Consider the following 23,024-nt stretch of genomic DNA (forward strand, 5'->3'; position numbering starts at 1 on the left):
CAGGGGGTTGACATGTAATTTTGGGAATCCCTTTTCTTTTGCCTTCTCAGCACAGCGTGACCTGTGAAAGCTGACAGTATTTTTGCTTGCTTGTACTTCGTGCAAGCCGACAGCAAAACTGCGCCCTTTCAAAGATTACCAGTGTGAAAGAATGTTTTGATTATTTTCTCCTTCTATTGCCTTCTCTCTTCATTACCAACTTAGGAACTGAAAGCAAGCATTTAAAAGATGTTTATATCAGAGATTAAGGTATGCTAAAAGATGTCTGTTTCAGAATTGCCCAGCAACACGGGCACTTCTCTTTCTCTTTGACCTCAGTTAAAATACCAAACTTTTGTGTCACTAGGTCTAAATGCTCCTGGTTTTGAGATCCATTGATAAACCTTTAGAGCGCTCATAACTTTGTTGTTGGAAATTTTTTTTTGTCTCTGCCCTCGAGTAAGGTTTGGAGAAAGCAGAGGGAAAATACTGCCTCTTTCCTGGTATTTGAGCACCAGTACGGCAGCAGCCACTGGACTTCGGTATCGCAGGCGCTTGTCCAGCAGAAACTCTTAACTACTCTTAACGTGGGTGAAGAGGCTACTGAACAGCTGCCAGAGAAGAAACTGCTGGGTTTTGCTGGTGTGGGTTGATTCCTGCCGATTTGAACTCTCCCATCCCCTCCCCCGTTACTTGTTTTTATACTATATTTACTTTTGCTTACTGAAGAGACACATTTCAGTACTTGATTCTATTTTTATTTCAGCTTTCTAGAAAATGAAGTGCTTTAACAAAAGTGATAGTAAACAGCAGTATCTCACAGTGTGATTTGTTTGTTACATTTTCTTGTTGGGATTCCTGAGGCTTGGGGGCAGCTCTGACCGCAGCTCCTTGTCACTGCGGGAAGCCCAGGAAGGCTTTGCTTTCAGCTGCCATTTTGGTTTGTTAAAGTAACATCTGAAAGGTGACCATGCCAGAGGCTCTGCGACGCCGGGGCACGCATGCAGGAGGTAAACTCCACTCAAGAAGAAAACCAGGAATGAACCACCAGCTCAACAGGTGAGTCCCTGCTACTTTCCCCATGTGCCAGACTGCCACGCTGCAGGGATCAGAGGAGGACACTTTCCACCCTGTGAATTCCTTGTGGCCAAATTCAATTTGGAAACGTTGGTGTCGGTGTTTGGACATGCTCCACTGTGACCAACTGGCATTTGGCAGAAAGGCTGTTCCAAGCCTTCAAGCAGGAGGAACGACATGCTCTGCTGGCCACTCCAAGACAAGTTACTCTCTCCTGCATCAGCGAGCCCGTGGCTAAGCTGGCTCCCTTCCTCTGGCCAGTCTGTTAGCCCCTGGCACAGCGTCATTCACTCAGGGGCTCCTCCAAAGCTGACACAGAAAGAGAGGAAGCGGATCTGATCCCCAGCTGTGACAACAGGCAGTCCGCGGGCAGCTGTAAGCTCTCGTGCTTAGTGGCATCCCGCTTCCTTTTCCCTACTCCCCCAGTTTTGTGCATTTTGGGTGATGAGATCCAGCCGCTGCCTTGGAGTCCCCCATACTTGTGTAAAAACAGTGCTCGGGTGAGCAGTCCTTAAGACATGGGCAAAAGACTATATTTGTTCTGCCTGGAACTTAGTGCAAGCTGTAAACAGTTAAGTTTGCTTGGTATCAGTGAAATCCTTGTTTGCTGTCCATAAAATCTTGTTGGCTCTTAATCTGTGTAATCTTCAAGTATGGCAGTATATTTGGGCTCCATTTATAGTATAAATCAGAAATGCTGTAGTCTTTTTCTTTTGGCTTGTTTGCTTTTATACCATAAAAGCAACAAGGCCATTAAGGTCAGACTGGCTCATATTCAACAGAAGGGTGAGGTTTTGGTATCTGGAAACATAATTAAAATGGAATTGCTAAGTTTCCTATGGAAATAACAGGTATCCCTTTCCATCCCTTTCATCTGCTCACTGCGGTTATAGCTCAAACAAGATTTGGTTGAGTGGCAAGCATTTTAGAGCGAAACCAAGATAACTCAATTAAAGATCAATTATTCCTGATAGAAGTGGCATTATGGTATACTCTGTCAGTGAGTCACGCAAGGCCCGATTCTTCCATCAGTCTGTAGAACAGTCCCTTCTGAGCTATTAAGTTTTCCAGAGTATCAAATTCAGCTATCTGACCATTTTCCAAGACTAAAATCCTGTAAAAATTAAAACAGAAGTGTAAGCTTGGGGATCCACCAGCAGCTGTAATAAACTTAGTTATTTCTACTTAATTCTAAAACAGATTTCAGTACTTGCTTGATGAATGTTCAAGCTTTTCAGCTGGGAAACAGCTGTGGGATAGAAATAGATCTGGTATGAGTTCAAGTACTGAGTTTGTGGGAGGAGAGTGTTTTGGCCACTGAGACTGGAGTATGGTTTGTTAACGTGTACTTTATCTTCATGATTTTAAGATGAAGCAAAGAGCTGTAGCCATGGTTTCACTGTCAGTGAGGAGAAAGGGGTATGACACGGCAAGAAATGCATCATGTGGGAATAAATGATCTTCAATTAACCTATTGGTGCCTAGCTGATGTAAGATATTTCCTACAATCTCTAAAGAAAAGTTTTGAGGGTTAAACGAGAAAATGACAGAAATGAAATTGCTGTTCACTAACACTGTGGTTTGTCTAGTTCACACAGGTTGCCTGTGTCTTCCTTCCGCCTTAGGAAAGTGGCTGAAGGTATTACCTGTCGCAGTCCATGAGGTTGTTTATCCGGTGAGCTATTGTTAACACCGTGCTGTCTCTGAAGTGAGTCTTCAGGGCGGACTGAATCTGCAGATCAGTTTCTAAATCTACTGCTGCTGTGGCCTCATCTAGAATGAGGATTTTGGCTTTCCAAAGAAGTGCTCTGGCCAGACAAACCAGCTGTTTCTGACCGGTGCTGCAAGTAAGAAGAGGGATTGGTAAACTGAGAGCAGTAATCACTTTTCCCTGGGGTCAGAATACGTGGTTTATTTGAAAATAGTAACGAAAAGGTGATTGTTCCATTTTCCTGAAAGGGTGATTGGGGCTGGTGGCACTGCAGGTAACGGCATGAAACAACCTAAAGAAATGAAAGGAGTCTATTACCGTAGCACCCAGGAGACTTGCACTTAGAATATGATTCCAGTGTGTAAAGCGCTACATAAACATAAGCCACCACAATGATTAAGTCTCAGAGGTCTTCCACTTGGTGCCTTATGATTTGATTTCGTGCTGCTAAACAGGACAATAATGCAATAATTTGCTGCCTGGATTCTGGATACTTTTTTTGTTTGTGTTTTTTTAATTATTAAATGAATTAGAGTCCATGTCCCACTAGCTGTATGTTCTCCTAGCCCACGGGCTGGCACTGCCCTGCCACTGTCTGTCTGCAGATAAGGTACCTTAGGTTCTCCCCTTGGTCAGTGCACTTAGATTCCAACTGATCTGGCAGGTCTGCAACAAAGTTCTTGAGCTGAGTCAGTTCCAGAGCTGTCCAGATGTCTGCATCAGTGTATCGGTTCAATGGGTCGAGATTCATTCTTAAAGAGCCAGAAAACAAAACTGGATCCTGAGCACAGAGACAGTACAAACAACTCCTGTAACGAATTATAAAAACGAGCTCTCCAGTTTTCCCTGCTGGGTGCAAATCTGTGGCTAACGTCGTATTGAATGGGAGGCTAGCACTGCAGAGAGGTTATTTCCAATTTTGAAATTTCTGAATGCCCCTCCTCTCACAGAATCTTTATAAACCCTTCCTAGGTGTTAAGACTTACAACACTGCTGGAGCATTTTGGAAATAAATGTCATACCTGGGGAATGACAGCTATCTTGGTTCTGAGGTCATGGAGACCTAGTTGAGCAATATCTAGTCCATCAATTAGGATCGCTCCTTCCGCAGCTTCCACTAATCGCAGCAATCCTACAGCAAGAGTAGATTTCCCAGCTCCTGTTCTTCCAGTTATGCCGATCTGTGAAGTGCAATGGAAAGCTTTTTGTTTTGATCTTGATTGTTTTCAACAGTTGGACAGATCTGTCACGTAATTCCTCTTGGCTTTTTGAAGAGAGACAGCTTTGCATGGATCGTATATTCCGGGCTGTTCAAGATCCACATAGTGTTACAATCCATTCTTAAAGGGATATAATTTGTAGTTGTTTTGCATGAAAAGGAATCTTGAAAGCCTTTGATTGGAAGAATAACTACAAGATTTAGCAGCTAGAACAGGGCCTTGATGTGGTACTAGACTTAAAAAGTGAAATTCCTTTGCTGTAACTCTGCTAACCTTCTGTGAAACGAAATTTCACTCAGAAGAATGTCTAGTGTATGCAGCAATTCTGGGAACACTACTTTGTACTAGAAGGGTGCAGGGTGATAGAAGGGCTCATACTTTACTGCAGCTTTCATGCTTGCAAGTGACTATACCTCGGTGTGGGGCAGGGGCTGTGCAAAGCACTGTTCGTGCCTTGTGGCTCTTCTGAAACAAGTGGCTTTTCTTACCTTCTCTTGCCCATTGATGGTTAGATTGACACGTTTCAGTGCTAACTCCAAATTTGGCCTGTATCGCAAACTGTAGTTTCTAAATTCAATTCTTCCTTCAGTGAGCCAAACTTGATCTTGAAGTTTGCCATTCAGAGTCCAGGGTGCCTAAATAGATGAAAACAAACAGTGATGTATAAAGCTGATTTAAATTACCAAATCAAGTGGCCATTCTGAACGGGAAGCTTACAGAGACATCTGTGCCAAATTCCCCCACTCTATGTACTGTTTCCAAAAGAGAAAAAGGCCTTTAACTTTCATATTGCAAATGTTGACTTTTTACTTTATGCAAAGGTGCCAATCGTCTTAACTGAAAATGGGGATAAACATTGGTTTGCATGTCAGAGTTCTGACATTATGAGTGGTTCAATTAAAAAAGATTTATATGCCCCTGTAAACAGAACTCTGAAAGTTTCCTTTGGTAGGACCTCAGGGCAGCATATGGAGAATCAAATTCAATGATTACAGAACAAAAATGATTGCACGGGAGACTTTTAGTGGCTAAAAGGCTATTTAGCAGCCATCAGCTATCAGAATTGCATCTGAACTCGCACAATAAATACATACTCCAAATATGGTCAGAAAATATGGCTCATTCCATGAGTGTTACCAAGTGAAGCTATTTTAATGGCAATCTAACGCTTAACTGTCTTAAGGAAATGATGATGATCAGAGGCTATAAAACAAGTCAAGTCAGTTGGATAAAAAACAAATGCTGCAGTTCTGTACAGGAAACATAACTGGCCTTTTAGAAGGGGAAAACAAGGGGGTTTGTCCAGGTGGAACGGAAAAGTTACTCGTTTAGTTTGCAGAGATGTTCCCCTCTGCTAGTAAGGTTAGTAGTTGGTTGGCTACCTCCTTAGGAGTTCTCAAGTATTCTCTCACTCTCTCCACAGAAACAATGTTGTTCTCTATCTCCGTCCAGGAGCGCACCAGCCAGTTCAGAACACCAGTTATCTAGCAGAAAGAAACAGAAGTATTAGGGCAGATAAAATAAGTCTTGACTCGTGCTTTTGAGGTACCTGGTACTTTGTCTTAGTGTTTATTTATAAAGACCTCTTCCTCAGCTAATTACTTCAGAAATCATCCCTTAAAAGGCTAAGAAGTAACCATGGATCCTAGTGAAAGTTTGTAAGTCTGTGTTTCAAGAGCTCAGCCGGCTCTGCCCATAGCTTCTTCTCAGCAAGTTTACAGAGAATGAAATGCTACTGACTTGGATGTTAAAAGATAGTGTAGCTGTTTCTTAAGCTATTGCATAACTAGTCTACAAGCAGACAAGACAGACGCTGAAGACCTTGCTTTGGTTGCTCAGAGCATGCTGTGACTTAAATGAGTTCAGATGCAGGAGGAAAAAGATGGCTGGGGCATGTGCTTGAGGTTCATTCTCTTAAGGGGCCATGTGCTTCAGATGCTCTGAGTTTCAGCAATGACAGCAGGGTTTGGTAGGAGAAGGCATCTAGAAAGCCACAGAAATAGTTTATGATTTCTCAGAAATTAAAATGGTAGCAGAAATTAAAATGCAGATTGCTTTTGATGAAAGGCAAGCATGGTATTATTTCAACACTGAGTTACCTGAAGAGCATATGAAACAGAGAAACCAGCAGTTCCTGGACTGAGATGTGTTCTGCCCATTGCTGCAAACAGTGCTGCAAACAACACGATGCCATTGCCTAGAAACTCCAGGTTTGTAGCAAGCCACCTGCAAGAGGACAGCAGAGGGCTGTTGCTGTGTGCCCTCTTCCTTTCACCCAACAGAATCTGTGATTACTTTGCAAAATACTTGTGGAGCCGCTGGGGTACAGGATGCTCAACAAAGCTCTAGTCAAGCCCTGGTTGCTCTTATCCAGCCACCTTGGACGTCATGAATGGCTCCAGTCTGTCCAAACTGGTTGGCTTATGGTGTCTTTTAGGATTTTCTCCAAGGCCTGTTGGATGAGAGCAGTCAACACGCAGTTTCTTGGATGAGTTGGCCTAACATCTCTCACTCCTCCTGGTACTCCTCACTTGTTTCACGACTGGTGGCCAATGGCTCTATTGTCTGATGGGTTCTGCATATACCACAGGCCTCATGCACTCTGTCATGTGATGATGGGCCTCACCAGGCATGTACTACAGCTTCCTGCATTTTGGACACCAAGTGATACCTCTAGCAGTGTGTCAGTACGTGTGTGTGCCTAGCCACACAACAGAGTTGGGACCATATTGGTTGTGTGAGGGGCATGTTGCCAGAGGGGCACAGTGCGAGTGATAATGAAAGAGGCTACCCCACCCCCAAAACACTGCACCACTGTCTCATCTTCTGTGTTACCTCTACCCACGCCTCAAGAGCGGCTATCTCCACTCACCAAGGCCGTGAGAGTAAACTATATATTTTATTTTTGTTATACTGCAGATTTGTACCTGTCAGCAACTGCTCCAGGGAAGCATATTCGCTGATTCTCATCCACTAGAAAATTGCTCTTCAAAATAAATCTCTCCTGGTCCTTGTAAGCACGGATCACACTGCTCCCTTGGAAAGTTTCTGAGATGTGGGAGTAAATGGGTGACCGACTGGCAGCCTCTATGCGTCTCAGTTGGCAGGAGGTGATAACGTAGAAGTGCTGGTACAAAGGGAAATGGAAGGGGAAGCGATTAGAAGGTTTTTGCCTCCGGGGAGGTGTTCCACAGAACATTTGGGAAGGCCTCAACAAGTGTAATGGTACATACCATCCTAGTGTTATAAAACCTAATGTGCAGGTCGGAGGTGCCCTTACAAAGGTGAGGTAGGGTTTCTGCCTGTGTTATGTCCTATCTTCATTAAGAATAACCCCGCAGTTAGTTAATGCAAAGAAGCTGGGGTACTCTCAACTCACAAAGCCTCTAAACTTACACTTTCTCTTGTAGACCAGCCCTTTGTTTGATGGAGAACAGAGGTGTTCTTGCACCCTTACCTGTCCTTCCCTTGTGTTAAATCCTAGCTGGTAAAGCATTTGAGGTTTCAGAGACCAGCAGGAGAGGTGCATGGCCTACATGGATATATTAAAAAGCAGCGTAGGAATTCTGGAGGAAAGGGAAAATCCTTTTGGTAATAATATGATTGCACTTACACTAATAGAGTCAAGGAATATAGCTCCAGATTTTATCTGGACATCAGAAAAGCACAAGCCTCTTTTGTGAGGTCTCTGGAATGCTTTGGAAGGCTGAGGTGATGTGGGAAGAGCCACTGACATTACTCTTGTTCAGATGCAATTTGAGATGATGAAACTAAGTTTCTGCATGTCTCTGCTCTGAAGAAATGGAAGGAGTCTTTCTGCAGGGACACAGCCCTGTTGCTTCAGCCTCTCCTGTCTGTGTATCTCTGTGAGCTCCTACCTGGATTGCAGCATAAAGAACGGTCAAGGGCACTATGGCCATTGCCGCCTTTGGTGTAGCCACGATTATCACAAGGTAGATCTCCATCAAGTTGAACAAGAATCCCAGCAAGGACTTCACTTTGTCAGGGATGACAGAATCAATAGCATCCATTTCTCTGGAGAAGCGGTTCAGCAAGTTTCCAATGGGTGTTTGCTCAAAGAAGACCATTGGGGATCTCGCAACATTCCTCAGCAACTGCAGAAACAGCTTGTGTGACGCTAACACGCCACCTAGAAGGACTGCTGCTATAGAGACAAATCTGACAAGGGCTGTAATATAAAGAATTATAATTATTACTAGATCTGAAAAAACTCACCTTGCATTCTCCTTTGCAAAATCATGATTATTTTCATTTAGTACTGTGAATGCTATACTAATGAAAGGAGCTGACTTTCTCTTTGGTAGCAATTAAGCCAAGCCTCAGAGCTGCAGGGTAAATTACCCTTTCTGTAGGGCAGTTACAGAAGGGTGGAAGATCTTCTAAGGAAGCTCGATTGGAGCCATGGATTCAGCAACTTAAATGCACAGGATGAGTTCTCTGTTCTTCACAAAATGAGCTTGACTGGAATTACTTTGAATTACTCAGTCTTAGGTTTCCTGCCTACAGATTCACTGTTAGCACAGAAGAGTTCCCACTGACTTCAACTTGTTCAAAGCTTTCTCAGTCCTTTGTCACTTGGGCTGAGATTTTTCCAGATTTGATTTCTGTCCTAAAACAAGTTAACTTTTTTTTTTTAAAGACTGACCAAAAGAATTGTAGCCATTTTTAAAGAGAAAGATTTTAAAAAATGTAGAATTACACAAGTTCCTCTTTTTCTCTCTCTTTACACTCAAATCCACTAAACTAAGCTTTAACTCAGCATAGAGAAGAGTCACCACTTGCACTTTGATATGATTAATTTATATTGGAGGAATGGAAAAGCTTAAGAATAAGAAAGATATGCAGAAGATGTTGGATACAAGGGGGCACGATACAATAACAAGGATGTTGTAGTTCTTCCATTGTTGAATGTTTTTTAAGGGCTCAGGTCATTTATTTCCAGCAGGAAATACAGAAGAAGACGCTATTCATCATGGTCTTCTGAAAGGCACGGAAGAACACTTCTAGCATACCATGGAAGTGGTATTTCAGGCAGTAACACTGGAAATATTGTTCAGATCCTTTAGAAATCCTCTCTGTGCGTCAGAGCCTGTAGTTTTAGGTCCCATGCCAAATCTTTAGGGATGGTGCCAAAAGCCCAGGAGGCTCAGAGCCCATGGGTATGCACTTGTTTATATTCTGAGGAATATATTCTGGATATGGGAAAGGGAGACAGAAATACAGGGAAGAATTAGGTGAGCAAGTTAAACGAACCTTGAACGACTCCTAGTGCACAGAAGACTCCAACTCTCATCTCTGTGTGCTGTTGTGTCCCATTGTGAACAGGGTCATCTGTCCAAATGCTGAGCCAGTAACCACGAGAAAATGACACAGCTTGCTGACAGGTGAACAACAGAATGATGTACACACACAGTGGTAAGCCTGTCGCCTTCAGGTAGGCTGCGTAAATCGAAGCATTAACCTAGAGTGAGACAATTGGGCAAAAATAGGAGGCGAGGTTGGGAGGATCAAGCTTGCTAGCAAGGAGAAGCAGCTCTGAAACAAAGAATGATTTATTATGGCATAGCTACTCGGTTATATGTCACAGGTCATAGCAACCATGTTAATTCCTTTTTTGTTTTCCTCATGGATGAATAATGAAGCCATACTTAAATAAATCCATAGTGTTAATGAGCGATTACATTATCAACTGATGAATGTTATTGCAATAGGCTCATGTTACTGCTAAAATGCACATAAGGCTTTCCTTATGCTGAACAGTGGTTTTCATCGTGTTCTCGGTGTGAGTAAGAGCTATCACATATTCCACTGACTGCTTGTGTGAGTAACTGCTGATCGTCAGAGGCGAGGAGATCTGAGTCTGCTTTGAGGTACCTGACTTCTTACTCCCATCTCTTCTCAGCACCACTGTGTAGCCTCAGTTATTTGTTTCCTCCCCACACTTTACTGCCGCTACAATGTGCCCTGAATACACACCTCATCCATGCCTAACTCCTCCTCGCTGGAATCCCATGTCTCCTTTGCTTTTCACAGTACCCTCCTTGCCTCAGCCTTTTGAGGTGTTTCCCTTGGGCAAGGTGAGAACAGTGATGTGCCTCTTTGCCCCTTCCCACCAGTCTCAAGAGTTTGTGGACAGACTCAAGATTACACGTCCCTTGTAATCCATTCTCTTCTGTCTCTTACCACCACTTCAGCTGGATTGCCTCAGTGTGCTTTTTCCCCTTCAGGTCGACTCTTGAATCAGGATCTCTCTCCTCAAGTGGTCATAATTATTTTTTTCCCCTCTCATTTTCATAATGTGCTTTCTGCAATGTACCTGCATTTATTCCTATTTTTGAACCAGTGCTTAGATTGGGGCATCCAGTGAGATACAGTTTGCATAAAAGGTCCTACGTAAAATAATGCTGAAATAATGCTCAGTTACAGGGCAAACTTGTAGAGCTCAGCTGCCTTCCCTGGTTTAACTTAGGCAGTGAGCTGACCTGCCTGCCATGAGCGAGTCAGTAATGAACCCGTGGTATGTGTCTTTGCCTTTATAGGAAGGTGCTGTGCTTACCCTGCCATGCTGAGTTTTCTCTCCCTTGGTTAATCTTCCTTTGGTGGCTGCAGCAGTGGTACAGTCTTGACTTACAGGAATGGTCTCCCTTTCCATAGCAGAAGATTTGACTGAACTGTCACTTCATAAAGAAAACAGAAATCCTTTCAACTTTAGCCAAGGCAATAAGTGTTTTAAAGCTGGACCTCCTTATCCATCCACCCCTATATTCGTGCCTATTTTGAGGGCTGCAGTTTTCAGCGTCTTCCAGAGTGACCCCAGCCACTGTCCATATTATCACAGGGATGGGGCTTTGTCAAGCTATTAACAAACAGGGGCTTTAGGCGTTCACTAGCTGTGGTTGCTTTGAAGTGAGCCAGACCTTACAGCCCCACAGGAAGTGAACAGCAAGCAAATTATCAACATGCCCTGTACATGAACTCTGGAACGAATTCTGGCTCCTTGTGAAATATGGAGAAAATGTTAGTCAACCTCCACATTCAAGGGCCTTTTCTCACCTATTCTTGATTTTTGTTTGTTTATTATTAATTTACAGATCAATCCCAAACTGTATCATACACAGTAAGAGCCTCTATGTAGGCTTTTATGGGCTTTTGGAGCAAGTTCTTCAGTGTCTGAGACAGCTTTAAGCTTACCTAGAGAACTTCTCCTGTGACGGACCATTTCTAGAGGTGATGATGAATCTGGTGTCTCCTATAGCTGTGAAATAAATGCATTCTTTTTCTAAATGCTTTAGAATCCCTTTTTGTTCTGTATAGCCTTTGAGAGACTGATAATACGGAGGAAACTCATTAGAAAGAATTGTTTCTAAGGGTAGACATAGCAAGGTAAGGCTTGAAGAACAGGCATACATAGTGGGTAATTCTGTTTACTGCATGACTGTTGTCTACTAAGATGTTTGCTCAAGAACCAGTTTTGAGGTGATGAGACAGCTAATTTGACAGGCATATTTTTCCCCACACAAAGCAACAGCTTACTGCAATAGGGTCTCGGCTTTAAATGTCCATAATAAAACAAATACAAGACTGGCTTTTCCAGTTTTATTCTCTTTTCTCTCCTCCCAACTGTGAAGAGCAGCAGACCCCCTCCCCCTCCCAAGTTCTTTAATGTTAAGTATAATATTAAGTAAACAATTGACTGATAGACCTAGGAAGAATGATTCTAACTCATTTGGGTTACCTGGAAAACCAGTGCCTGCCTTCTCTTCTGCAGTAATGTGTGAATGAAGAAATTCTGCAAAGGCTCCATTTCTCTGTAGAAGTGCTTGGTAGGAACCGATTTCTGAGATCATTCCATCCACCAGAAAAACAATGTTGTCCACTTGAGGCAAAATGTTGATTGTGTGAGTCACCAGCACACGAGTCTGCGTGAATAAAGAGGGAACGGTTACAATTGTTCTGGTGTTTCCCTGTTTGCTCAAACCGTTGCAGTCAGCTGTCTTCTGAAGAAAGATACGTACTCAGGGTGAGCTATGATTTTTACTAACTTGGAGGTATTTTTGTTTTTTATTCCTGTCACTTCTGACTGTCTCTTTGATGAAGTTTATCTTTGCAGCACAGCTTTGTACCCGTTTTTAAAGTTCAGAACTTGGGAGTGGAGGGGTGATCAACTACAAACTTTCTGTAGAAATAAGGCTGGAACTAGGCATGTGGTTTGCATGAGGGTAACTTTTCAGTCTTCCTCCCTAAGTGAGATTCTCTGCAGGACTTCTATGTACTGTGTGGACTGCAGAGGTTACCCATTCTGCTTCCACTGTTGTTAACAGTAGTACACGTGCTGCCACTAGCGAAAAAGAATTTGGGAGTCTTTGATAAAGTGAGTAACCCACCTTACTGGAAATGTTCCAGGGGCCCTGATGATGAGATATATTTTGCATTCTTTTACGGTTCAGGAATTATAACACACCTTGTCCTTCAGTAAGCCTTTGGGTCCAAGAACATGTTCAAAAATGTGCTGTCCAACATGGGCATCAACAGACGAGAGGGGATCATCTAGTAGGTAAATTGAAGCCTTCTGGTACACAGCACGAGCAAGGTTCACTCTTTGCTTCTGCCCTCCAGATATGTTTATTCCCTGTAAAAATGCATTGACACTGTTTATTCCAAAGCTACAGCATATTTTTCTAACTGTTGGCTCCATTTTACACTGAGGTTTTATGAGTTCTTTATTTTTGAATCAGAGTATCTCTCTCTCTCCTCTCCCTCCCTCCCTCCAAATAGGGCTCCTGAGTTGCAGAGGCAGATTCTCTTGGCAAGTCCACTCTCCTGCAAAAGAGGACCCAAGAATGACCTGGATTTGTTGATCTTTGTCTTGAGCAACTCTCATATCTCTGGTTAGGTTAACTGTCAGGAGTTGAGCTTCAGACCCTGTTAAATCATGGCCCGACTTTTCAGAAATTACTGAGCACCTGCCCCCTGCAAGTTTAGTCCTATTGTAGGTGTTTTAAGCAGGACACCCAAAGTTGTAGCCACTCATGGAAAAGTTAACCAAAATACAAACCTAAGCCAGTACCTTCTCTCCAATTTCACTCTTCCGCCCTGCAGGGAAGCACTCTAAATCAGGTTGTAGTGCACAAGCATCTATCACTCTATTGAACCATGTTTCATCCATCTCTTTCCCAAACAGAATATTATCTTCCACCGAAGCATTTTGTATCCAAGCTTGCTGGGGGACATAAGCTGCAGTGCCCTATAAAAATGGAAGTAGAAGAACGTTAACAATCGGTTTCATAAGCTCAACTTGACACTGTGGGAACTCGTCTTTGAAGAAAAACTCTCACAATTAGCTTTACAGAAATCTGGAATGATCATCACCATTAACAGGTCTCAGGGGACTTTGCAAAGTATGAGTCTGCAGTCTCATTTTCTCACACAGGAGGAAGGAAATAGGGGTGCAAGTATGTGTCATGATTTACCAGAATGCCACTTCAGCTCACTGTCACAGTGGAAAATGTAACTGGATCTTTGAAGTCCTGTTCCAGTTCCCATTCCCAAGGGCCAGGCTCAGCCGAGAGGTCTTAAGCACTTTCAGATAATTAAATGCAGGCTGCTACATAAAGCCTTTGATAAAATTCAGCAGTAAATGGATTTTCATCAAGTACCTGATGCCTCAGTTCATACCTTACTGTTCCTGAAGACAGCCTAATTAGAAGCAAACACTCAGGGGGAAATTTACCTTCACGGTCACGCAGCCATCTGTCTTCTCCAGCTCACCGAGTAACGCTGACAGCAAGGAGGACTTTCCAGCACCCACCTGGCCAACTACAGCAAGCAAGGAGCCTTGGGGTACAGTAAGATCTATACTAGAGAGAAAAGATAACATCTTATCACCTTTTAGATACACGTTCTGAAAAGAAAACGACCACAATTCTTGCCATTGTTTTGTAGCAATAAAAACATACCACCTAAACCCCCTAATTTCATATTTGTGGCCTCAGTTGCACAGGGTTACTCTTCCTGTCATGCTGCCTTTTTGCAGCAGAACAAGAGTCATCCCTTCAAAGACAACTCCAACCAGAAAGTCTTCATCCACATCTCCATCTGAGTTTCAAACCCAGATCCAAGACTCAGGTCCCCGCTCTGGAGATAGGCTAGCCCAAAGCACTGAGTATAAAACGTTCCCAAACATCAGAACTTTTCAACACTGTTTCTTCTTTAAAGTCGCAATGCCTTTTTGAAATAAGCATGTAGTGATGTCTTATATATTATCTGCATACCATCAACTCTACTTTTTTGACTTAAATTACTGTAATTTCATATTTGGACAAGAAAATTGTGTAAAGAAAGTAGTCTCCGTGTATTAAGGCAACATCCAGATACAGATACATCCCTGTTTATACGCTCCCAGGCATAAAAGCAAGATTACATTTCGTCTGACTTGATAATTTTCAGAATTCAATGTTAAATATGAAGCAAACTCAGAAGCCTGTAGATATTCCATGCTGGTTTCACTTAGGCCCTGAGGAATTACTTCATTCGGCATCCACCCTGACCTACAGAATTGAGATGACTTAAGGGTAAGTCTGTACCTTCTAAGACAAGAAGTTTCTTTGCTCCAGCAAAAAGTCCCGTTTCTTATGATGATACTTGCCTGTACTAAAACATGAGGAGAAATAGAACACTTGTGAATTCAAAGGTAGGTGCAGAAACATCCCTGTGTATGTGACTTTGTGTCAGTATGTATTTATATTACATAAAATGAACCTTAAGTATAGAAAGAAGGGGTTAATTACCAGATTAGATTTCATTTTTAGAAATAAATAGGCCTGAGAGAGAAAGTGACAGTGAGGAGCAAACACTTAGGGTGCCTGCCAGTGTCAAGAGAGGAAAGAGTGGAAGCTGAACAATGGAAGCTATTCCTCTTATAAGACAACAATGCTAACACAAAAGCTCACCACAGTCAGAAGTGTTTCTGCTTAAGCTCTCAGGATTTAGTTCTTCCAGATTCAGAAAAGCTGCTAAGCGGTTTAAAGACACTTTGGCCTGAAATGAAGAAGCACACAAAAGAATAATTTAGAATAGAAAGGGAGCTAAAACTCAAAGTGAAGACTCAACTTGAAGACCCACTTAGGCTGTTGACTAGGTGCTATGTGGCAGATGCTGTCAGCTTAGATAAACAATGCTCTTCCTTACGTTAACTGCCTTTGTTTCCACTTAGCTTAATAAAACCCCATATTCTTCCCTGTGTTTTCTCTTCTGTTCACACAGTGAAATGGGTGCTTTTTTTCTCCAGTTCATCCTACAATCTTTCCAATGATTGCTTCCGGAGGTGAAGAGTTGTGGCAGTCTTTTTAGGGTGCGAGAAGAAAGTGCAATTTCCCAATTTGTTACTGGACAAGGACTTGCTTTTCTCTCTGGCCTGGACTAACAGGGTTTCCATTGATCTCCCATGGAGATTTTGCCCCATCTATTCGTATTTCTATGGTTAAAAACAGAACTGGAAGCACCTCTGAGATCTAATGGTCCTTGTGATTGGCCCCAAAAGACTTAAGAATTGTTCTTCGTGACTGTTTTGTCAATATATAGAGAGCCTTTCTGAAAAACAAAACTACGAAGTACCTTTAGCTGCAAGTCCTTGCACTTCACTGTTTCACAATAGCAATTAAATAGCTAGCCCTGACGTTCAAAGCCCTAAGAAATCCCTATGTTTACCTGTTAATGGTGATATGTAAAAAAACTACTTATGGTTAAAGAAAAAGGAACATAGCCTGCAATTAACCTGGACAGCAGCATTTATGGAGAATGGCAGGAAGGAATGCGCAGTGTTGAGAATATTGATCAGTGTTAAAGATACAAAGGCCTTCTGAGCATCCAGCACGTGTGTGTTATCCACCAGGGTGTAGACAGCAAACATGACAAATGCAATCTGAAAGGGAGCAAAGGAAAAGCAAACGATTTGCTTCAGACACGGAAGAGAATGGTTCAAGGGTGACAGGCCCCTCGCTAAAGACCCTGGAACCCATTTAGTTAAACCCAGGCTATCACCCACATACATGGTACCATCCTGCAAATATCACAGGCAAAGGTCTTGCATATTGGTGACAAAATCAAAGTTGATCATTTGACGCTTGTTCTGTTTTAAGGAAGTTTTGTTGCTGCAGCCACAGCAAGGTGAAAACACAGCTGTTTCCCATTGAAAACACACATGGCTGAGCTGCAAGTGCAAAAGTGGCTTGTGCAGCTACTAACTGTGCCATGAACTCTGTCTAGCTGGAGGTCTCCAGGTGGTTCTTGCAAAACAGGCTCAGTCTGCCTGGAGCATATTGCCACACCAGACGACTTCTCCCCGGAACTGTTAGGATGGTGTAAATGTCTGTGTGGCTGATTTCACTGTGGCTTAGAAACTCCTGTGAGACCATGAACTCCTCCAGGCAGACTTTATCTTTAGCTGTCCCCCAGGAAAAATCTGTCCAGACAGCAGTACAAAGAGAAACGGAAGTAATAGCATGTTTTATGTAGGAAGGCGAACCACTCACCAGGAAAGTCGATGAATGGAAAGAAGCTAGAGATGCTGAGAAGAGAATCTGAGATCTTTTTAGGGCCTGAAGTTCTTGCTTCCGGATACCAAGCACTTTCTCCATGAACGTTTTCTCCCAGCCATACAGTTTGATTACTTTAATGTCGCTGAGAATGGTATTGGTGAGTTTGGCCCGCTCATCTTTATGCTTCATCTGGGTCTCCTGTAATAAATGTTTAAGTTTTATCATTTAATAGGTTGAACATTTAACGGTGCAATTATTCTGAAAAAACACCTTATTCCTGTCTATGAATTCTGAATAAATTTCCCTGCAGTTGAGCTGTGTATACTGTTCTCCTTATGAATATTCAAGGCTGGGAAATATTTTGCTTTTCATCTTCAGAGCTTTATTTTTACTGGCAATACATAAAAAACACAGCAACGGTGGGCAAACAAGGCAAAAGACTGAACACGCGAGAGCTTACCCTAAACTTCAAGAAGCTTGGCAGGCTTCGAATCCTCCTATGTTCCTTCAGACAGTCATGGTCAGCACGAATAATAAATATTAAGGTATCACTTGATGTCAAATGTTAGTGTTATGCTTCAGTACAATACTACTACTTTTTTCTTCCTCCCCCCCCCCCCCAACATGTCTACTGTAATCATCAGTATCCTTGGGTTCCATATGATCCTTTTCTAGAAGAGCATGGCAGCCTTTAACTTAGATTTAAAAGTAATATCCTAGCATAATTCAAGTCAGTAAACCACTTCATTTTTATGAAGCAAAACGTACCTGAAACTGACTCCTCTTCTTAGTGATCATGAAATTCAGAGGCAAAAGAAAAAAGAATACAGCAATTGAAGCCAAGGCAGATGGCCCAAGAAGCTGCCAGGAGAGAAAAGGAAAGAGGAAGATTACTAGAAATGACTGTTTTCCATTCCCCCTTGCTCACCTTCCCTCTTATTTGAACTTATGACTGACATCCCTAATGGCTAAGGCTTTACTCTAATCTTGCCTTTGCCTTTCCTGGGAATTGTGTTCCCTAAGCACTGTGGATTGTTAACTCTCCAGGCAGGGGAACTCCTGTCATCATACTCTGATGAATTTATTTGCTTCCCTAAGAAGGAACTAGATTAGTGCTGAAAGTGATCCAGAAGCACACTGAGAATTTCTGTTGCTGCCCATCTCTTCTTGGATGCGTTAAGGAGGACATCTTGTGGCTGGCATAAGTAAGTGACCCGAAACAAAACCAGGTTTTGTTTAAAAAACAAACCCAAACCCTCAACAAACTGAATAACTCAGCTTGTCAAGCTACATCAACTCGTGAGATGACATGGCAGCACTATACTGTGCAACATACTCTGGAGACAGCTCTTGGATACCAGGGTTCACAATGAGTATCAAAATAGAGAGCTTGTTTCTCATGTTTTAGTTACATCTCTCTACAGATGGCTTACGTTGGCTAGAGAAGTGAGTGCTGGTATACGCAGAGAGATAAAAGTATTCTTTACACAAATGGTCTATGAATATTAGTAAATAAAGTGTTAATTACATTCCAACAACATGCAGCCACATTCAGTTTGTCAACATCGCTAGAAAAGTGATGATGATTTTTTCAACCGTCCATACATCGCTACTGATTTTTCAAGGTCATAGTGTCCTGCCAGGCACAAGGCACAGTCCATTCTGGTTAGCAAAAGGTCTCAAAGGCCTCTGGAAAGCTCCTGGGAATCACCTGTCTCTATAGTGCTCATACTTCCATTTGGTGTGCTGACAAAAACAGGGACTAAGAAATAGGGCTTTATCTTGCTGCGAGAATACCGTACATTGAATTAGGAGGAAAAAAAGGATCTTTCAGATTATCATCCTTTATTTCTAATTCAGGTTTTGCTCTCTCCTTGCTAAAGTCCTTTATACCTATGAAATTCAACAGACTTTATCATACAACTTCACTTCAAACTGTTTCACTGATATTGTGGTAATCAGGCTTCAGGATGAAGCGCGTCAAGTTGCTGTTTCCGACTGTTCTCTTTTATGTTCTGTAACTGTGCTGAGGAGCTTGAACTCTCAGCCTGCACTGGGCCACCATGTTTTGGTTTAAAAGAGATGTGACAGAGGAAAATCTGAGGCAGAAGTTTCAGTCAGCTCGGAATAACCATACTCTCAGTCTTTCCTACAGGAGTCTGAATGCTGAATACACAGGTAAGAAATGAAGGATCAGGTAAGGAATTCATACAAATAGTATCTTCTAAAAAGAAAAGTGAATCCACAATGCTACAGAGCTAAGAAAAATATGGCAATTTCATGTTATTCAGACCAGCAAAGCTCTAAGCAGAATTTTGAAAACTCCTTTTTCCTTTGATACCTAGAATAGAAAGGGATTGATAAGTACTGTTATTGTATTTTACCTGCCACAAGAAGATAAAGCAGATGATAATCCGAATAGGAGCAAGCCAGGTCCCATTGAAATAGATAATCAGATCCATTAGCTTTTGGACATCAACAGACACCAGATTAACAATTTCACCCACTGTTGCTGCTTTCCTTGATGCGTTTGACATAACTAGGATCTAGACAGGGTAGAGAAGAAAGGAAAGGTGTCATCAAACAACAGCTTTCGTCCAAAAATCAAACAACTTTCTTTTCCTTAGAAAGAAGGAAAGAAAAAAAAAAGATGGAAAAAAATGTCAAATCCTAGGTACTGAAAACATGCCTTGGGATATGTGACCTCACTTTAAGATGAAGAATTTACTCCTTTCCACAACCATAATCTACAGCATAAGAAAGTTTATGTTGCTTTTTCCTCTTTCCTTTTCTTGTCTTTTCCTTCAGAGGTAAGAGCTGAAAAACAAATAGTAGAATACCTCCCACGTACTCTTCAGAGATGAATATAGCACAGAATTGCATCCTAAAAGTAGTTTCTAATAACATCTCCCCTGATATTGTTACAACCAAATATCATAACTGCTAATGTAGAGGCAGAGAAAAATAAGGCTGAATAGGAAGCTACAGGCTCACCTTCCTGTACACAAGCCCTGTAACTGCAGTTTTCAGTCTTAACCCCAGAACAAGACACATGTACATATACCGTTGTTCAAACAGAGTCTGGAGACAAGCCAAAAGGAACATAGCGAAGGCATAGAAATAGCCATGCCAGCTAGGTGCTTCTTCATCTTCAATGAACTCCAGGAAAAGGCTGCAAGACAAGAGCAAAATGTTGATGAATCCATGTAGAACTGATGAAATATCTGACATGCAAAAATGCAGAAATACCAGGGATTTTTTCTGTATTCTCTCTGGCTAATGTTTATCAGTAAAATAGCAGAAGAACTGGAAAAACTCCTAAGTATCCTATGTCTTATAATATCCAGATTTTTGACATTTGGCCACTCTTGGTTTTGAAGCAACCTCTGATCTCAGCATCTTCTCAGGGGAGACCTCATTTTCAGTGTTAAGGATGGCTCCTGAATTTTATGAATCTGTCATAAATATGCAAATTGGGACCCATAATCTAAGGAAGTCATTGACATTTCCAGAACTTCTCATAATCTTAATAACTAAGATGTGATTTTTGCTCTTGAAAATACACTGTAACGGAGGTTTGTGTTGTACCAACACAATCCACAAAGCATTATGTCAAATGACTAAATAAGCGATTTAAGATGTGTAGGATGCACAGCTGTGCTTTATAATTAGTCAGGCAACATGGAGCCTTAAGAATATAGCAAGCGGTTGACAGCCTGTGCAAATGATGTGATATGTAGAACCATGATATAACTCACTCCTGTTCTAGTAAAGTAAAAAAGCTTAGTAAAAGTGAAAAGTAAAAAGGCTTAATGCAGCCTGTCCTTTCCGCTGTTGGAACACAGCAGCGGAGAAAGCGTGCACAGCTTTAGACAGTGTTTTGGGTTTTTCTTCCCCACTGAGTTGACTATGGGCTTAGCACAAATGATAATAGAGCTCTTCTCAATCAGCAATAGGAGATTTCAAAAGTGTTTGTGTGTCCACATCTGTGGGTGCTGGCATACACATCTCTCTGTGAGGGGCACAGGGCAATCTCGTACATGTGACAGAAATACATTATAAATATGCACATACCTCAGTAACTTTGGGACGGAGAACAAGAATACATCACAGATAACTAAGCAGGCAGTGCTAAGAAGGAAATAGGTTCCAAACATGCTCCAAAATGCTTTCAGTAAGGGCCCGCTCTGACTGTACTCTGATTGCAGTAGAACCTCTGTCTCTTCAGATTCTGCTATGCCAGTTTCACTCTTCTGACCCTTCTTAAATGTAGCAGACTCCGTTTTTCTAAAGAAAGAAACAATGAGAAAGCTAGCCATAACTGGAGAAAGCTTGGGGATCTGGTGCTTTCAAAAAATTATTAAATATCTCACACTGGGTCTCATGTCCAGTATAAAGGCTCATCAAAAAACTCTCTCAAAAAATTTTACAGTTCTGTGCTTCCAGGAATGGAAGGATGTTCTCCAGCAGATTTCATCACTTAAAATCAGATTTTGTACAAAGGAACTCACTTACTGAGGGTTCACATGCTGAAGAATAAAGACCCCCAAGTTTTCATAGCAGAGCATTACTTGGATCAGTTTATGTATGCTATCCTTTTCTTCTTGTTGTTTAATGGACAAATAATTCAGTGGGATTGAATCTTTCAACCATTTTCTTGTCCAGATAGGAAGCACTAGCAGAGCTTATGTTCAGAGCCTGAATATGTGCTGAACCAGTCTGTCTAGCACTCCATGGGGAATGGAGGGGATTAAAGCCTGTTCTGAGATGGCACACCAGCACCTGTGAGCATATTTGTTTATATCATCTAGAGGCAAGAGAGAAACTGCCCAGCTGAGTCCATGACACGCTCTCTAGATGAAGTACTCACTGCTGGGTTCTGCTACGACACTTCTTCCACTCTCTTTCAGCACAGGCAACAATTTCTTCAGCGGAGTCCTCTTTCCTCACTGGCCACAAGTCATCCACCCCCAGGGACTGCTGACAGCCTTTCCAGACAAGCCTGGAGAACACAGAGACTGCTGTAAGGTAAGCACAGAAGAATTTGTTGTGCCTATAACATTTTCAGAGCAGACGGGCTTCAAGTCAGTGCGCCAGAGAGCACACAGGGACTTACTTACATAAAACACTACTCAGGACTATCCTTTCCCAGAACAAATATGAACGTTTAGGAACAGCAGTTTTGCTTCAAATCCCTGTGCTATATTCTGCCAACATAATGAGGATTTGCAGGTAAGCCCTAATTTCTAGTCCATACTGACAGTTGGGTCTTGGGCAGTGGGGGACAAAGTTCAGTTTAACTTATTCTGTGGCCCAGTGAAACACAGATGAGGCCTTATCATAGCGGACGTTAGGCCCAAGGTATGTAATCATCTACTTCTGAGTGCTACGCAGCAGGCTGGGCCAATGTCCTCACTCACCCTTGCCCATCACTTGTTACAGGAAGGTCTGGCATGCAGACAGGGCTGTGGTTGGTGTGCAGTGATCTTTTGAGATTGCTGAGGTCTATTTCAAGATTGGGAGGGCACTGGAAGGGTAGTTGGAAGGGGGAAGAGAATTATCTAGAATGACAATTTGTGTTTTGAACTATTTTGAGAAAAGTAAGTTAAATTTTTATAATTTGATCTTGTAAGAATACCTCAAGTCCACAGAGAAAGAATTTAAATCCTCACTGCATAAGCTAACTCGGGAGCTGAGATGTTTCCTACTGGCGTCGTCTACACCCTCTCTTATGCTGCTGTTTTTTTCTGATATTCTAGCAAAAACACATCTTTTTCTGTGTTTTCTTACCCAGAGAACCACCAGTACGTGATTTTGGAAAGAAAAGAACTGCTGGCTTCTGGACACTGACTCTGATGGAAGGAAAAACATGGATGATATTTATATATAGAAAAGGGCATGTGTAAGATGAATATAATCCCCTTCTGTGCTTCCCCAGGAAAAGCAATCAAAAAGTTACACCACCCCCCCCTTCATTGACCCTGACAGTGTAAACGTATCATGGAGGATCAATGGGATCGACAGACTTTGGAGAATTAGACTTTGAGTAATGTCTCAGATGGAGGAACAAAGAGTATCATTCTTCATACCCAAAGACATTAATTTTCTGAAGCACAGAGCTCTGCCATACTCATACCTCAAAGAGAGCACTGCTGCACAGGAGAGCACAGGGAAGCAGTATGAGCCCTATCTACTGGTTTCAATGAAAATGGAAGAGGTTTTTAGTTTTTCAAACATAGAGAGACAGAGTACTGTTATCCCAAATTCTGCCAGTATCCTTTTAAAACCGTCAGCCTTTATACAGAGTGATGCATCTTATATCTCCCACATTATCATGTTCCTGTGTATCCCCAAAAATTTAAATTCCTGTTTGAGCAATGAAGCAATGCATTATGAAAAGCTACCTTATACTTACAGCACTGCTGACAGCTTTAGAGAAGAAGGGAGGGTGATCAACTAAACAGAATAACACAAGTTCTC

General features: G+C 42.1%; 1 protein-coding gene across 1 annotated transcript; it reads right to left on the reverse strand.

Moving 5' to 3' along the window:
• On the reverse strand, positions 1–21,605 carry ABCC6 (ATP binding cassette subfamily C member 6). The gene is made up of 26 exons (XM_063345167.1): positions 21,415–21,605; positions 20,619–20,831; positions 19,539–19,716; positions 18,929–19,090; positions 17,313–17,405; positions 17,005–17,049; positions 16,539–16,742; positions 15,782–15,928; positions 14,958–15,045; positions 14,592–14,658; positions 13,739–13,865; positions 13,076–13,252; positions 12,470–12,637; positions 11,744–11,927; positions 11,200–11,263; positions 10,565–10,685; positions 9,262–9,469; positions 7,866–8,176; positions 6,915–7,114; positions 6,087–6,213; positions 5,370–5,471; positions 4,476–4,622; positions 3,790–3,948; positions 3,382–3,548; positions 2,703–2,897; positions 1–2,170 (listed from the first exon to the last, which is right to left on the reverse strand). The coding sequence occupies exons 2-26, from the start codon at positions 20,699–20,701 to the stop codon at positions 2,062–2,064; spliced, it is 3,633 nt and encodes a 1,210-aa protein (XP_063201237.1). The 5' UTR covers positions 20,702–20,831; positions 21,415–21,605; the 3' UTR covers positions 1–2,061.
• Positions 21,606–23,024: the final 1,419 nt, after the last annotated feature.

The sequence above is a fragment of the Chroicocephalus ridibundus genome, chromosome 8 (genome assembly GCF_963924245.1).
Source record: "Chroicocephalus ridibundus chromosome 8, bChrRid1.1, whole genome shotgun sequence".
In the NCBI taxonomy this organism is placed as follows: domain Eukaryota; kingdom Metazoa; phylum Chordata; class Aves; order Charadriiformes; family Laridae; genus Chroicocephalus; species Chroicocephalus ridibundus.

What these genes read in the sequence shown, in the direction of transcription:
- ABCC6 (XM_063345167.1), bottom strand. Translation starts at nt 20,701, where the DNA reads ATGTTTGGAACCTATTTCCTTCTTAGCACTGCCTGCTTAGTTATCTGT. An exon ending in CAGGGCTTGTGTACAGGAAG is followed by an intron (nt 19,091 to 19,538) that starts GTGAGCCTGTAG and finishes TACCCTGTCTAG; the next exon opens with ATCCTAGTTATGTCAAACGC. An exon ending in CCTGGAGCAGTTGCTGACAG is followed by an intron (nt 6,214 to 6,914) that starts GTACAAATCTGC and finishes GTCCTCTTGCAG; the next exon opens with GTGGCTTGCTACAAACCTGG.